This window comes from Solea senegalensis, linkage group LG15 (assembly GCF_019176455.1).
Source record: "Solea senegalensis isolate Sse05_10M linkage group LG15, IFAPA_SoseM_1, whole genome shotgun sequence".
NCBI lineage: Eukaryota > Metazoa > Chordata > Actinopteri > Pleuronectiformes > Soleidae > Solea > Solea senegalensis.
In genome coordinates, this window is record NC_058035.1 from 3,104,657 (window position 1) to 3,117,606 (window position 12,950).

The following is a 12,950-nucleotide window of genomic DNA, read 5'->3' on the forward strand; positions in this document are numbered from 1 at the left end:
AGATTCACAGAGACAGCGGCATCTTCGGAGGAGGAGGATTCTGCTGCTGCTCCGACGCTTGTTGCTCCTGGTGGAAGTGGCTGCTGGGCCTTCTGCTCCTCTCCCTCCTCCTGCTGGGTCTCCTGTTCGGTCTCATCGCACTGGGTATGTATCACATAATATTATGCAAAAATATGACATGTAAACATGTGGGAATGTGCAGCTACTTGCATATATTTCTTCCAGGATCAGGTAAGTGACAGAGGAGTCCTCCATTTCTTGCAATCTGCAGTCTCACCACTAGATGTCACTTATATTTAGTAAGTTGTAGAGTGTGATGACCACAGACAGTTGCTGAATTTTCTCCGGTGATTAACCAGGATGTCGTGTCGTGGGAGGGAAAACATTGTCCAAGATTTACAGTAACTTGGACATCATTCTTCTTTTCTTTTTTTCTGTCAGCACCGTCAGAGATTCCAGTGCGGTGAGACAGGGAGCAATGAAATAAATCTCATTCACAAGTCATTCTTGGAAATGTGGTGGCTCGGGAGTGACTCTATTTGAACCAATAAAAAGTCAACTTCAGGTTTTACAGGCTAGTGAGCATTATTTCACTGTGCTGCTAAAAGCTGTGGGAGAGTAAATGCACGACTCTACCTAGAGATTTGTTTGCTGTCCTGCTTTCACAAAGTCAGTTTTGCACTCATTGTCAGTGGAGCAGCTCCAAAAAAAATGTTGATCTGGATTATAATCCAGACCAAAAAGTGACACAATTGAGGAATAACCTTATTAAACTTGTGCATGAACATGAATTCCCCCCTCAGAGAAAATAAAGTACTTCTGATTTGGTCTCCTTATGTCCAGTATGGTTTACAAATGCTGAATGTTCTCTTCTTCTCAGCTGAGGACGTGAGGAAGCTGAAGAATCGAGTGGCCACCCTGGAGGCCGAGTCCTCTGTGGCTAATGCTCATACCAGTCGACTGTCAGGTTCTTCCACTAACATTCACCTTGGAGGTGGAGGTGCAGGAACTTCTTCTCACACTGACAACACAATACTCCTGGGTGGTGTTGGTGCTGGAGGGGGAGGCTCAAGTTCCAGCACTAAAATCGGAATATCTGCTGGGGCTGCCGGTTCCGCGGGTGGCAGCACCAATGACATCGGTGCTGGAGGGACGTTAGGTGTGGCTGGTGGAGTAGATGGAGCAGGTGGAACAGGTGGAGCCAGGGGTACTGGTGTTGTCACTGGTGCTGGTACTGGTACTTCCTCTGGTGCCGGTACTGGTGTTCTCTCCGGTGCTGGTACTGGCACCCGTATTTCCAGTGGCACCAGTGTTTCTAGTGGCACCAGAGTTTCCAGTGGCACCAGTGTTTCCAGGGCTGGAGAAGCTGGCGCTGGCACTGGCTTTGCTGGTGGCGCCAGTGGGACTGGTTTCAATGGCGGCGCTGGCAGTTCTGGTACCACCGCCGGTTTTGGCGGCAGCACCTTTGTGTTCAATGGAGGACAAATCGACGCTGCTACTCTTCAGCTGATGGTCCAGCACATGCTCAGATCGGAAATGCAGTCTCAGGCATTCAGAGGTACCACACACACACGAAATGTGAACTATACATGTAATTACACTGATTGACTGATGGATAGTGACGACGATAGTGATGGTTGTTGGGTTGTTTACGTTGAACATGTTTTTATCCTGTGAAGCACTTTTTAGTTGTGAGGACCAGCAAAAATGTCCTCAATTCCTATGGTTTACATGATTTTGGGCTTCACAAAGAGATATATGTACAAACACACATAAGTTCATATGTTTCTTTCTTTCTGTCTCAGCTATTTTAGCATCCTCAGTCCATACAGAGCGAGGTCTTCCTGGACCTAAAGGTGAAATTATTCAACATTTTTCAAACGTTTTCATGTATTTGGCTGTTATTAACTCAAGTTTTATTGATATGACTGAATAAATGTTTGTTTCACCTGTCACAGGTGATCCTGGTTACCCCGGAAGTCCGGGTCCTCCAGGAGCGTTGGGACATGCAGGTCCTGAAGGTCCTAAAGGGCAGAAAGGAAGCCAGGGTACTGATTTAATTAAAAAAAAATAATGCACATTAAACACTGTTAACTTTGTATTAAGGGAGTGTGTGTGTTTGTGTGTATGATATGTCTCATCAGGTGACCATGGGCTGGAGGGGCCACCAGGTATCAGAGGTCGTGAAGGTCAAGCGGGTCTTAGGGGCGAGCCAGGTCCTCCAGGCTTTGGAGTTAAGGGTGACAGAGGTACGACTCAGCAGAATCACAGCAGCAGTGACAAAGTTTAAATTGACTCAAAAGCAACGAGTCATGACAGGATGTGATGTATTTGGTTAACGCAGGAGCTCCTGGAGATCCTGGACCTGTCGGCCTGGCCGGAGCAAAAGGTGAGATCACAGAACATGTAACAAAATAAAAATATCCAATTGTCTAGAAATAAGTGTCAGTATTCCACATGACACCAGGGAGCAGCACTGAGTTAGTGATTTCCCATTTTCATCATGTATGAGCTGTGATTTAATAATAATGACAAAGTAATTTCACAAAAAAAATTAATAATAAAGTAACAATGCAATATATCATTTTATAAACATATTAAAATTATGTTTTAATTAAACAATATATGCAAAAAAAATCAAGAAAAAGGGTTTCACTGTTGATTTTCAACAATTATATCAAATTATGTGGATGCTGTAACACATTATATGAAGTATTAGCTTGCATGCTTAGTATCAGTATGTTGTGTCTTAAATGGTCAGTGAATTCGTAGTTTTACTCTACACTTTTTCCCTTTAAAATGCCACATTTTAGTGCGATTATTAGACTGAATTATAATTTTTGGTCTAATATATCTTCGATCCAGGTGCAGCAGGAGTTTCCGGGGCCCCAGGTCAGTTTCTCTCTATGTTGTCATTGATATATTTATTAATATTATGTGACTAAAGCACAGACGGCAGTATAACAATGACTATCAGTGCCTTGACTTCACCTCTGACCTTCTGCATGAACCGTTTGTCGGCAGGTCAACCAGGTTCTCAGGGTTTCCGTGGCGAGGCAGGGCCACCGGGTCCTAAAGGTATGTTACATCATCCACTCTCTTTGCCCTTTTTTTAAACACATTAACACAGTTAATTTACTTTGATGTTTGTTGTCATACTCTGCAGGAGACAGAGGGCTTCCAGGATTTCAAGGACTTAAAGGTTTGTTGACACCTGACGTGTTTGTTTGTTTTTTTTTTTATTAAAGGGGACATATTATGCAAAATCAACTTTTTAACCATAGTCGCCAGAGTGTGGAAAAAGAATACTTTTTTTCGTGGTCCCCCTTAGTGTAAGTATAGGCGATAAAACATGAGATGTTGAATTCCCTGCGCTTATGACGGCAGCATGCGCATTTCACCGCGAATGTTACCACCCCACCAGTAAGTTTACTTCGATAGCTCCACCTTAGCTCCACCGTAGCTCCACGTTGTCCCTATAAAATGCGAGAGTGCAGACGAGGGAGGAAGAGCAGTATTATATCAACGCGGAGGGACAAGTGTGCTGTTGGTGGCTGCACAGTGGAGCACAGTGTTTTACAGAGGATTTTATATATGAAGCTAATGTGCCGGATAAAGTCAGCAAACATGTGTTCACACCACGTCGCATCAGACTGCGGCCAGCGGTCGCCGTATTTAGTCAGCGACCGTATTTCACCGACATACAAACACACACATTTTTAAGAAAAGGTCACATAGAGCTCATAACTGACCATTCTGACACGGCCTAATTAAAAATATTTGTTCAGTACGTCCTCCATGACCGGAGCACAGACTCAGTCTGATACAGTCACATACAGCGGCAGTTTATGCAACTCGCCGCTCACCGCTGGCGATCAGCGGTGCTGTCCCTAAGTGTTTTTAACTGATTTACAGTTCGGCAGTGTTCGGCTTGATTCTTGTGTCGGACGTCTCTTCCTGTGATGGCACTTTCGCTGTTTTCCGTGCACGCTGCCATGTTGATATTGTCAGAGAACTAGTGGAGGGAGGGGGAGAGGAATGGAGTGGAGGGAACAGGAGCTGAGCGAGTGAGCGCAGTAAAAATCAGGAAAGAAGAAGTGGGTGTGTGTTTGCCTGTGTCTCATTTGCATATAAAGGGACCATGCACAAAACCGAGCGTTCTGAAAGGGGCGGGTTTAGCAGGGTTATTGAACTGCTATGGTGCTTCATCCTTATGGTATTTTGACCAAAGCATGTCACAGACATGTTCATTAGGACACCAGGGAACTATTTTAACTTGGGGAAATAGTGTATAATATGTCTCCTTTAATATAGCACCCTTACTTGTTGATTTCAGGCGACACTGGTGACAAAGGTGTCAGAGGAATGCAAGGTCAGTGGGTTTGTCTTTGTTTGGCACATTACATATTATTATATTATAGACTATTTGAATTTTTTTTTAATTCTGCCATTTCACTTGTCAGGTGATCCTGGTTTACCTGGCACGCCTGGATCGGCTGGAGAGAAAGGATCCAAAGGGTCAGCAGGTGAGTACACTGGACCTCCAAAAATTAAAAATAAACTTCTCAACTAAATCTTAAATCTTCTCATGTTATTTCATTTACTGCAAGACAACACCCAGGGTTTGCAGTCACCAAATGAATTTAGAGATTTATGTGAATATATGTGGCACATCCACAAGGGGGCAGAAGAGGCAGAAGGCATCTGTCAGAAGAAATACTCTGCCTCAGACACATCTGCAATTCTTTACTGTATATCAAATAATAATCATTTTCTTTCCTGCTTTCTGCCCTCAGGTCTGCCTGGACAAGATGGTACAAAAGGATCAAGAGGTAAACTATTGTAAAATTATGTATTTTAGTGGTATTACTCTTGTTTTAATGCTGAAAATGCCCAAAAAACAAACATGAATCTCCAACCAAATAATATAATTTAATTAAATTGAATTGAATTGTCCTACCTACAGGTGACCAAGGACCTGCTGGACCACCTGGACTACGAGGTCCTGCTGGGCCTCCAGGAGATGCTGGACTTCCAGGTAAAGTCAACACTGATTTGTGTTTCATGAGCCACAACATATGAACTATAATTAACTCAATCACCATTTTACCCCTGCAGGAGGACATGGGCTTCAAGGACCACCAGGTTTGACATACACTATATATTTTATGATGAATTCTGAGGTGTAGCAGCTCTTACCAATATCTTAACTTGCTTTATTTGAATGAATGCTCTCCAAACTAAACTGGGCTCTTTTGTTTCCTTTAGGGATACCAGGAAATCCAGGACAACCTGGAGCCAAGGGTAAAGTTGCTTTTAGCCTTGGCCTTTAAAATCTTATGCAGCTTCAATGTTCTTGTGCTTATTATAAAATGTCCCTCTGTTAATTTTAAGGTGAGACTGGTCAACCTGGAAGAATCATCAATGCAGGTAAAACTAAATTACAAGAGTTGAATTTGAAACCCTTACAGGTTTGAATAAAATCCAAGGATATCTGACTGTCACCTCTTCTTATTTTCAGCTGGTTCCAGCTCTGTTGGCATCCCAGGACCACCGGGACCTTCTGGCCCTCCTGGTCCTGCAGGACCTCCTGGATTATCAGGTCTGAAACTTAACAACACAGAAAGTAGTCATCTGATGTCATTCTGCATAGTCCCAAATAATCACAATAGTGACTGAGGCAGTGGTTTCCCAAACTTCCCAAACACTACCAATAATATATTTGCTTATTGTGATTTAATTCTTCATCTGTTGTGTTGCTCAGGTCCCATTGGTCCTGCTGGTTTGCCTGGTCAGCCTGGTATGTCTTAGTGCTTTTATTCTCCCACAAGAGTCTTTTTAGATGGAACCTAATTGTCTGTTTCAAGTAGATGCTACATACAGTATCATTCATCCTCACAGGGCCTAAAGGTGACAGGGGATTCCAGGGACAACCAGGCTTCACAGTGACAAGGACGGACAGTGTCAGTTCAACCAGAGCTGAGAGTGAGTACTGCTTTGATGATTTGCTACATTGCTACATTACAACGTGAAGAGGTGAGAAGTAACCTGCTGCACTTGCCAGCAAGAATAGGTACATATTATATAATATATAATACAAGCAGTTTGCTGACAAACTGCTTCCTAAACTTGCCTCTGGTCCTCTAAGGCCTTGAGTGTAGGCCCTACAGTACAGTACAGTTCATAACAATTACCACAGTATCCTGTAACTGCCACTTGGGGCCACTAGTGGCAGCTGTTGAGTAAAGGCTCACAATGTCAATTTATGATAAAGAAATGGTGATGACCATTTAAACAGACCAAAGAACTGTTTGACACTTGAAATTATTGCTGTTGTTTCTGGTTTAGGTCAGTTTGGAACTAGCAGTAGTGGTACCTCAAGACAATCTGGTATACCCGGCCCACCAGGTCCACCCGGGCCTCCTGGACGTCCAGGTGAATAAGACTATTCTTAATGACTATGTAGGATTTTTTAATTCCAATGTTTATTTTTAGTATTCTCCACTGACATCTTTTTTTTTTTAAAAATGTTGTCTTTAGGAGATTCAAGGCAAGGACCTCCAGGACCTCCTGGGCCTCCAGGTCAAACAGGCAAGTACTTCAACTCATCAAATATACAGTGATACAGATGCAAGTGGATCCCATATGGTGCTTTCAGATTGAAATTCAGACATTCTTTGGGAAATGTCTTAAGGGCCTGTTTGTGAGAATACAACTGTCTGCAGAAGACGTTCCAGATCTTCTCTAAAGATTCTTGAGAGGAACCTTTATGGGATAACACAATGGTCCACAAAAGTTGTTTGGAAGATTTTCTAGGAATTGTGAAGAGGGCCTGCATGTGGGAACTTAAATGTTCAAAGAAGTCCTCGACATTCTCTAGAGATTCTCTGTTAGGGCTGTTAGGAGAAGACAGATGTCCACAAAAGTTGTTTGGAACATACTGTATAAATGATCCAGAGGGTCTGTATGTTTGTATGTATGTCCAGATAAGTATTTCCATACCTTCTTTGGTGATTTTCCAGAGAGGCTGTTTGTTTGAACCCAGATATCTGCAAACATCGTTCTGAATATTCTTTGGAGATTCTCTGGAGAGGCAGAATGTGACAATGTAAATGTCTCCATAATTCCCCTCGGACATTATTCAGAACATCTGACAATTCCTAATATTATCTCCAATAGAATTCCAATAATCTGTGGATGACAACGTACTACTTTTCTAGAAATCCCTTTTTACTGTAGATTAAGATGGAGATTTCAGCAGGTTGAATCAATATCAACAGAATAACTAACCAAGTTTATTTTTCAGGTTATGGAAGACCAGGACCTAAAGGAGAAAAAGGAGACGCAGGCTTTGCAGCCAGCTCTGGTATGATCCATAATCTAAACTTTGCTCACACAAATGTAAGGAGTAGTAATATAAAACTTTACAACTCCTCTTACAGGAACATATTACAGTGGACAACCAGGGCCACCTGGACCTGCTGGGCCTAAAGGATCAGCAGGTGCTCAGATTTTAGTAAAACAGTTTGATAATCCTTTTTTTTTTGCTCAATTTAACATGGCTACTTTGGATGTATTAACACGTTATCATGACTCCTTTTTTCATTGGCTTAGGTGCTCCTGGACCAAGGGGCTACCAAGGTAAGTTTCTTTGTCATTTTTGAACATTTATTTGTTGTATTATCCTATTTTTAACTGTTACACAAGGGTGCAAATTGACTGCTCATTTGTGTCTCAGGTGAACCAGGAGTGCCAGGTACCCCAGGAAGACCAGGAAGCTCTGAGAGAGGTTGGATACTTTTACATCAAACACAAATCAAAAACGAAAGAAAGCACAGTTCATCTTGATTCCATAACCTACATCTCCAAAACATGTAATCAAAACCTGTTCCCAAAAGTCCAGTTTCAAAGAATTATTGATATCTAATGGTGAGACAGCAGATTGCAAAAAATGGAACTCTGGACTCTTCCACTCAGCCCTCCCTTTCCCATATGCTTTAGGGAACTAAAGTAGTCTTTGTATGCCAAGAAGGATGTAATTTTCCCTGGTTTGCGTAGTAAGCATAAAGGCAAATGGCAGACTCTTTTTCACAAAACTTCCTTGGTGGAGGTAGTAATTCAATTCTTGATAAGTCTCAATTGCTTATGATGGAGCTGGGTTAATGCAGGGTGTGCTTTATATATATTTCCTCCTTACAGTGTCAACTTATGCTGGGGGACATACAGTCACTGGACCAGCTGGTCCACCAGGGCCTCCTGGACGCCCAGGGCCGCAAGGAATTAAAGGTAGACCAACCATCACAGTGGAATATGTGAATGCTCTCAGTGGTTTAATATTTGTAATTCAGAATGAATATTTTGTCCTCCTGATAACAACTTTCTTGTTGTTTATTACATCCTAGGAGACCCTGGTACTCCTGGTGTCCCTGGCTCTTCAGGTAAAGAACATCATAATTGTTGTCCGTTTACGGTTTATTTCAGTGCACTGTGGTTTTCAGATTCCTTACTGTTGTTTTTTCGCTCTCTCAGGTGCCATTTCAGTCACTTCCGGCCCACCTGGTCCCCCAGGTCCTCCCGGGCATCCAGGCCAGCCGGGCTCTTTTGCTGCTTCTACCGAGATCCGCCAGTACATTACTGACTATCTAAGTAGGAATTGTTCTGAAGAAAGATCACTACGTCCTAGACTGTGAGGGGAACAGAGACAGACAGATTAATAACATGTTTAATGTGTTCCATGCAGCCAGAAGCAGACAGACTGGTGTAACTGGACCTCCAGGTCCACCTGGGCCTCCAGGACTTCCTGGAACCTTCTCAGGCTCCATAGAGGACATCTCTGCTCGCATCATTGCATACCTGCAAAGTAAGCATGTTCCCCTCCCAATATCATAATGTTGACATCCCTACTTATGAGGCTTGGTTATTAGAATGGAGCAAACTTTATCTGTGTTGTGCATTTTTAGGATCAGGCTCAGGCTCAGGCTCAAGCTCAAGCTCAGGCCTCAGCATTGGTGTTCAGGGTCCTCCAGGTCCACCTGGACCTCCTGGACCTGCCTCTGGATTCCACACAGTCAATGATCTTATAATCATGCTTCAGAGTAAGTACATGCTTTTGGACATGAGTGGGCTCAGACTGGGCAACGTTTTAAACCGTGTCTATGCTGTGATCTGTCTAGGGGATGATGTGAGGAGATATTTGTCAGGACTGTCAGGACCACCAGGACCACAAGGACCACCAGGGCCACCAGGGGCATCTGCTGGTCTTTCAAGCAGCTACACTATAGAGGAGGTAGCCACGTATATCTTCAACATCATGACTGGTAGGCACAGCTTGCATTAAGAGAAAACAATAACCCTGGAACAAGTGCCTGGACTTGATCAAACAATCTAACTGCATATATTGTCATTTTCAGACAGAGGGATTGCTAGAGGTCCACCTGGACCACCTGGGCTACCTGGTACTCCTGGGACCCCTGGTGCGGGAGGCTCTGGCTATAGCACAGTTTCAATTGACTACTCTGCACTGGTGAAAAGTAAGATGATTCTATTATCGACTGACTTTTTTTCCGATTGTGGAGTGAAAATGTCTGCTTATCTAGTTTTGGTGGTTGTTCTTCATTGTATCCTCATTGGTTTTCTCAGATTCAGACTTCCGCACATGGATCAGGTCTGCCGTGCAACAAGGTCCTCCTGGTTCTCCAGGTGTTCCAGGCCAACCTGGTCCTCCTGGCCCTCAGGGGCCTCCTGGAGTCTCCACTGCCACTGTGTTTGGGGCAGGAAGTCGTGGCTATAGCTTGGAGGACATCCAACGTTACCTGCAGGGTGAGTCACGCATGATGATTGTCTTTTCCACTACCTCATCGTAGTGCACACTTGAAAAAGAGAAAAAAACATTAACTTTGACCTCATCTGTCTCAGGTTCTGGTTTCAGAGGTCTTCAAGGTCCCCCTGGTCCTCCAGGTCCACAGGGTCCACCAGGCAGTTACACTGGCTCAGTTTCCTACACTGGAAACTTCCCTCGAGAGAGCATCCGTGCCGAGGTTCAGGAATATCTGACCAGTAAGCTTCTGAGATTTCACCCAATTTAAACCTTCATAACACTGCTTTTGCTGTGTTGTAGCATACATCCCATGCATAACTTTATGTGCCATCATTCCCAGCAGCGCAGATGTGTCAAGATATCACAACCGGACCTTTATTTTTCAGGCGATAATGTTCGTCGTTACATCACTGGACAGCCTGGACCTCAAGGACCAAGGGGTCCAAAAGGAGAGCGCGGAGACCCAGGTCACGTCCAAGGTTACATTCAGAGCCAGAGCTTCACTCATGGGGACACCCAACGCAGCTCTGATCAAAGAGAGATCAGCAGGCTCAGTGAGACGATGGACTACTCCAACGTCGCTCTGAAGGTTACAGACTACATCAAGAGTGAGTCATTTACAGCTGATGAGCTTATAGCTTCTACTTCTATTATTTTTCTTTGTCTCACTTCTATTTATATTCTACATTTCTGGGGTTTTGGGTGCAGTTATCTTGATAATGTCTTTTCGTTTTCTAAAACCCCATGACAGATCAAGGCCTGTTGCAAGGGTATCTGGTTGAGGGCTCCTCGAAAACAAACGTGAGAGCAATTCAGGGCCCTCCTGGTCCACCCGGGCCTCCCGGACCACCTGGTTACAGTCGTGTCATCGGGTCCTACGGCAACGTCACTGCTGACCTCATGGAGTTCTTCAGAAGTGAGACTTTAGAGTTATATAATTTTCCACATATTACATCAGGTTGAATCTTACAGCACTGGAAAACAATCCAGACTTTAGAGTCCCCTGGAAAATGTTGCCTCACTGTGACTCAATCTGTGCTTCTGCTTTTTGTGCAGCCCATGGCACCATCCCAGGCCCTCCAGGCGGCCCCGGAGCAAAGGGAGAAAGAGGTTATCCAGGCCCCAGAGGAGATAAGGGTATGTTTAAATACCACTGATCTGTTTGTAATGTTCTAAGCCGAGGACACAGTCGTCAGGCAGTCGATGGTGATCCTTAGCCCATGTTGGGAAAGTGTGTTTGGTACTGTCAGCATCAACAGAAGTCTGTTAACAGCTTTAGTTCCAGCCAGTGAGAAGACAAGAGGGGACACAGGAATGACAAAGTTAACGACTTGCAATCAAGAGGGCACACACTTTACCTTCCTATTGTATTTGGACATTCAGGCAAATACCGTAGATTTTGCGCCCAATAAAGCGTGTTGGCCATCCAACGATTAGAGAAATCATTTGTGACTGTATACGTACCGTTTTTGATTTGGACACAAGTACTCAAAACTGCTGGTAAAGACGTTAACTACGGACCGCACAAGCGAAAACGCAAAGCCACGACCGTGCAATCGACGATCCACGGTCAGAGTGATTTGTCTCGGGACTTTGTGACGTGACTGAAACAAGCGGGCTAGTCTGATTCTGACTTTGCGTGCATCTACAGGAGATCCTGGTCAGCCAGGTCTACCAGGACTACCAGGGTCATACACTATCCAGATTCCACACAGAGTGCAGAAGCGGGACACAGGTAAAAAATCATCGGCATTCGGCCACATCACATTAACCCAAATGTAACATTCATGAAACTCAACATGTTTTTCTTTTTTCCACACCACAGGCAATAGAATGGTTGGTCGTCGCCTGCATCGCCGCCAGGCCGGCAGTGGCTAAGTGCCTTACATACTACTGGATGATGTCACATTTCATTTCCATTTCACTTTAACTATTTTTTTTTTTTTTTTAGGTCTTCAACTGTAGCAATGCAAGTAGTCAAAAACGCTTGTCTGTAGAAATGTCACAAAGACAATAAAAGTGGCCAAAAAAAATGCATCAGTCTTTTTTAAAAGTCCAGTAGAGGTAGAGGGAAGGGTTTAGCTGCCGGTCAGTATTAATGCAAAACAGGCTTTTTTGTTGTTGCTATTACGTGGGTGTATAAAGTTTACTTTGTGTAGTTATAAGCTTGCATTCAAACACGTGCTGGGGTGGGGTGGGGCGGGCAGCTTTGTACTTGTTTTCGAAGGTCCAGTGTGTAAGAATTTGTGACATCTAAAGGGGAAACTGCAGATTGATCGGTTCACCTCTCTCTTTTCCAAGGAATTACGGTGGCCTTAAAATACCAGAAAGGATGTTGTTCTTCTTTGTAAGCTTAAAAATGCAAAAACAAAATGTCGAAACATAGCAGCACAAGGTGCCTTTTTTATTTTAAAGTGATTATACACTGATAAAAACACACTTATGGCTAATATATTCAATTTCTGCCAAAAAAAATGTTGCCCAAAATGCCCAAATGTTACACACTGGACTTTTAAGTGGAAAGTAGCATTTGCGCCTATTTTTAACTGAATGTTTTCCACTGCTTGTGCGAGTTCAGCATCTGGTGTATTTTTTTTTTAACATTAGTATTGTGTTTGTCTTTTTTTGAGGATTGTATTGTACTGAGGAATATATTCTGTAAGTGTTATAGATGATGTATCGAGTTAATCAATTAAAATACTTTTCCTATTATCCGCATAAGTCAAACCAAACCTCCTGCCTTTAAGACCCCAAGAAGTCTCCACCACATCACACACATCAACAACAAAACAATATTTTTCTTTTCTTTTTTTAAACTTCATAAAAAAACAATACAACATCATCAGAAGTGGACATAGTCCCAGTTAGAATGAAGGCCATTTGTGCAACACAGGAGGGGTTGGGTTTTTGGTTGATGTACTTGAGAAGAAGAATGAATAATTGTTGACATGGTTTTTAGACAGGGACTTGTAACTCACTTAGAAATGACTGATTTTTGTATAAGTGTTGAAAGGATTAAATTATGAAATGTTACCACATTATGTTATACATGATTGAACCTATTTGAGATTTGATCAATTTATGCGAATAAATCTATTTTTTGGACTTGTGAGTCTTCATATTTGATCTCAAA

The 12,950-nt window shown here is 43.1% G+C and overlaps 1 protein-coding gene across 1 annotated transcript in view; it reads left to right on the top strand.

Moving 5' to 3' along the window:
- The window catches only part of col17a1b (collagen, type XVII, alpha 1b), a 15,166-nt gene extending 2,244 nt beyond the window's left edge, over positions 1 to 12,922 (top strand). The window contains exons 2-40 of the mRNA XM_044046282.1: positions 3 to 144; positions 881 to 1,558; positions 1,806 to 1,856; positions 1,959 to 2,048; positions 2,145 to 2,249; positions 2,345 to 2,389; positions 2,866 to 2,892; positions 3,025 to 3,078; positions 3,167 to 3,202; positions 4,337 to 4,372; positions 4,464 to 4,526; positions 4,797 to 4,832; positions 4,967 to 5,038; positions 5,119 to 5,145; positions 5,269 to 5,304; positions 5,395 to 5,430; positions 5,522 to 5,602; positions 5,765 to 5,800; positions 5,902 to 5,985; positions 6,349 to 6,435; positions 6,541 to 6,591; positions 7,307 to 7,366; positions 7,443 to 7,502; positions 7,615 to 7,641; positions 7,739 to 7,789; positions 8,200 to 8,286; positions 8,403 to 8,438; positions 8,530 to 8,646; positions 8,741 to 8,860; positions 8,961 to 9,095; positions 9,174 to 9,317; positions 9,411 to 9,530; positions 9,640 to 9,819; positions 9,916 to 10,056; positions 10,204 to 10,425; positions 10,569 to 10,733; positions 10,874 to 10,954; positions 11,469 to 11,552; positions 11,643 to 12,922. Coding sequence (XP_043902217.1) covers positions 3 to 144; positions 881 to 1,558; positions 1,806 to 1,856; positions 1,959 to 2,048; positions 2,145 to 2,249; positions 2,345 to 2,389; positions 2,866 to 2,892; positions 3,025 to 3,078; positions 3,167 to 3,202; positions 4,337 to 4,372; positions 4,464 to 4,526; positions 4,797 to 4,832; positions 4,967 to 5,038; positions 5,119 to 5,145; positions 5,269 to 5,304; positions 5,395 to 5,430; positions 5,522 to 5,602; positions 5,765 to 5,800; positions 5,902 to 5,985; positions 6,349 to 6,435; positions 6,541 to 6,591; positions 7,307 to 7,366; positions 7,443 to 7,502; positions 7,615 to 7,641; positions 7,739 to 7,789; positions 8,200 to 8,286; positions 8,403 to 8,438; positions 8,530 to 8,646; positions 8,741 to 8,860; positions 8,961 to 9,095; positions 9,174 to 9,317; positions 9,411 to 9,530; positions 9,640 to 9,819; positions 9,916 to 10,056; positions 10,204 to 10,425; positions 10,569 to 10,733; positions 10,874 to 10,954; positions 11,469 to 11,552; positions 11,643 to 11,695 — 3,756 coding nt within the window. The 3' untranslated portion in view covers positions 11,696 to 12,922. The remainder of the gene's footprint in view (positions 1 to 2; positions 145 to 880; positions 1,559 to 1,805; positions 1,857 to 1,958; positions 2,049 to 2,144; positions 2,250 to 2,344; positions 2,390 to 2,865; positions 2,893 to 3,024; positions 3,079 to 3,166; positions 3,203 to 4,336; positions 4,373 to 4,463; positions 4,527 to 4,796; positions 4,833 to 4,966; positions 5,039 to 5,118; positions 5,146 to 5,268; positions 5,305 to 5,394; positions 5,431 to 5,521; positions 5,603 to 5,764; positions 5,801 to 5,901; positions 5,986 to 6,348; positions 6,436 to 6,540; positions 6,592 to 7,306; positions 7,367 to 7,442; positions 7,503 to 7,614; positions 7,642 to 7,738; positions 7,790 to 8,199; positions 8,287 to 8,402; positions 8,439 to 8,529; positions 8,647 to 8,740; positions 8,861 to 8,960; positions 9,096 to 9,173; positions 9,318 to 9,410; positions 9,531 to 9,639; positions 9,820 to 9,915; positions 10,057 to 10,203; positions 10,426 to 10,568; positions 10,734 to 10,873; positions 10,955 to 11,468; positions 11,553 to 11,642) is intronic.
- Positions 12,923 to 12,950: the final 28 nt, after the last annotated feature.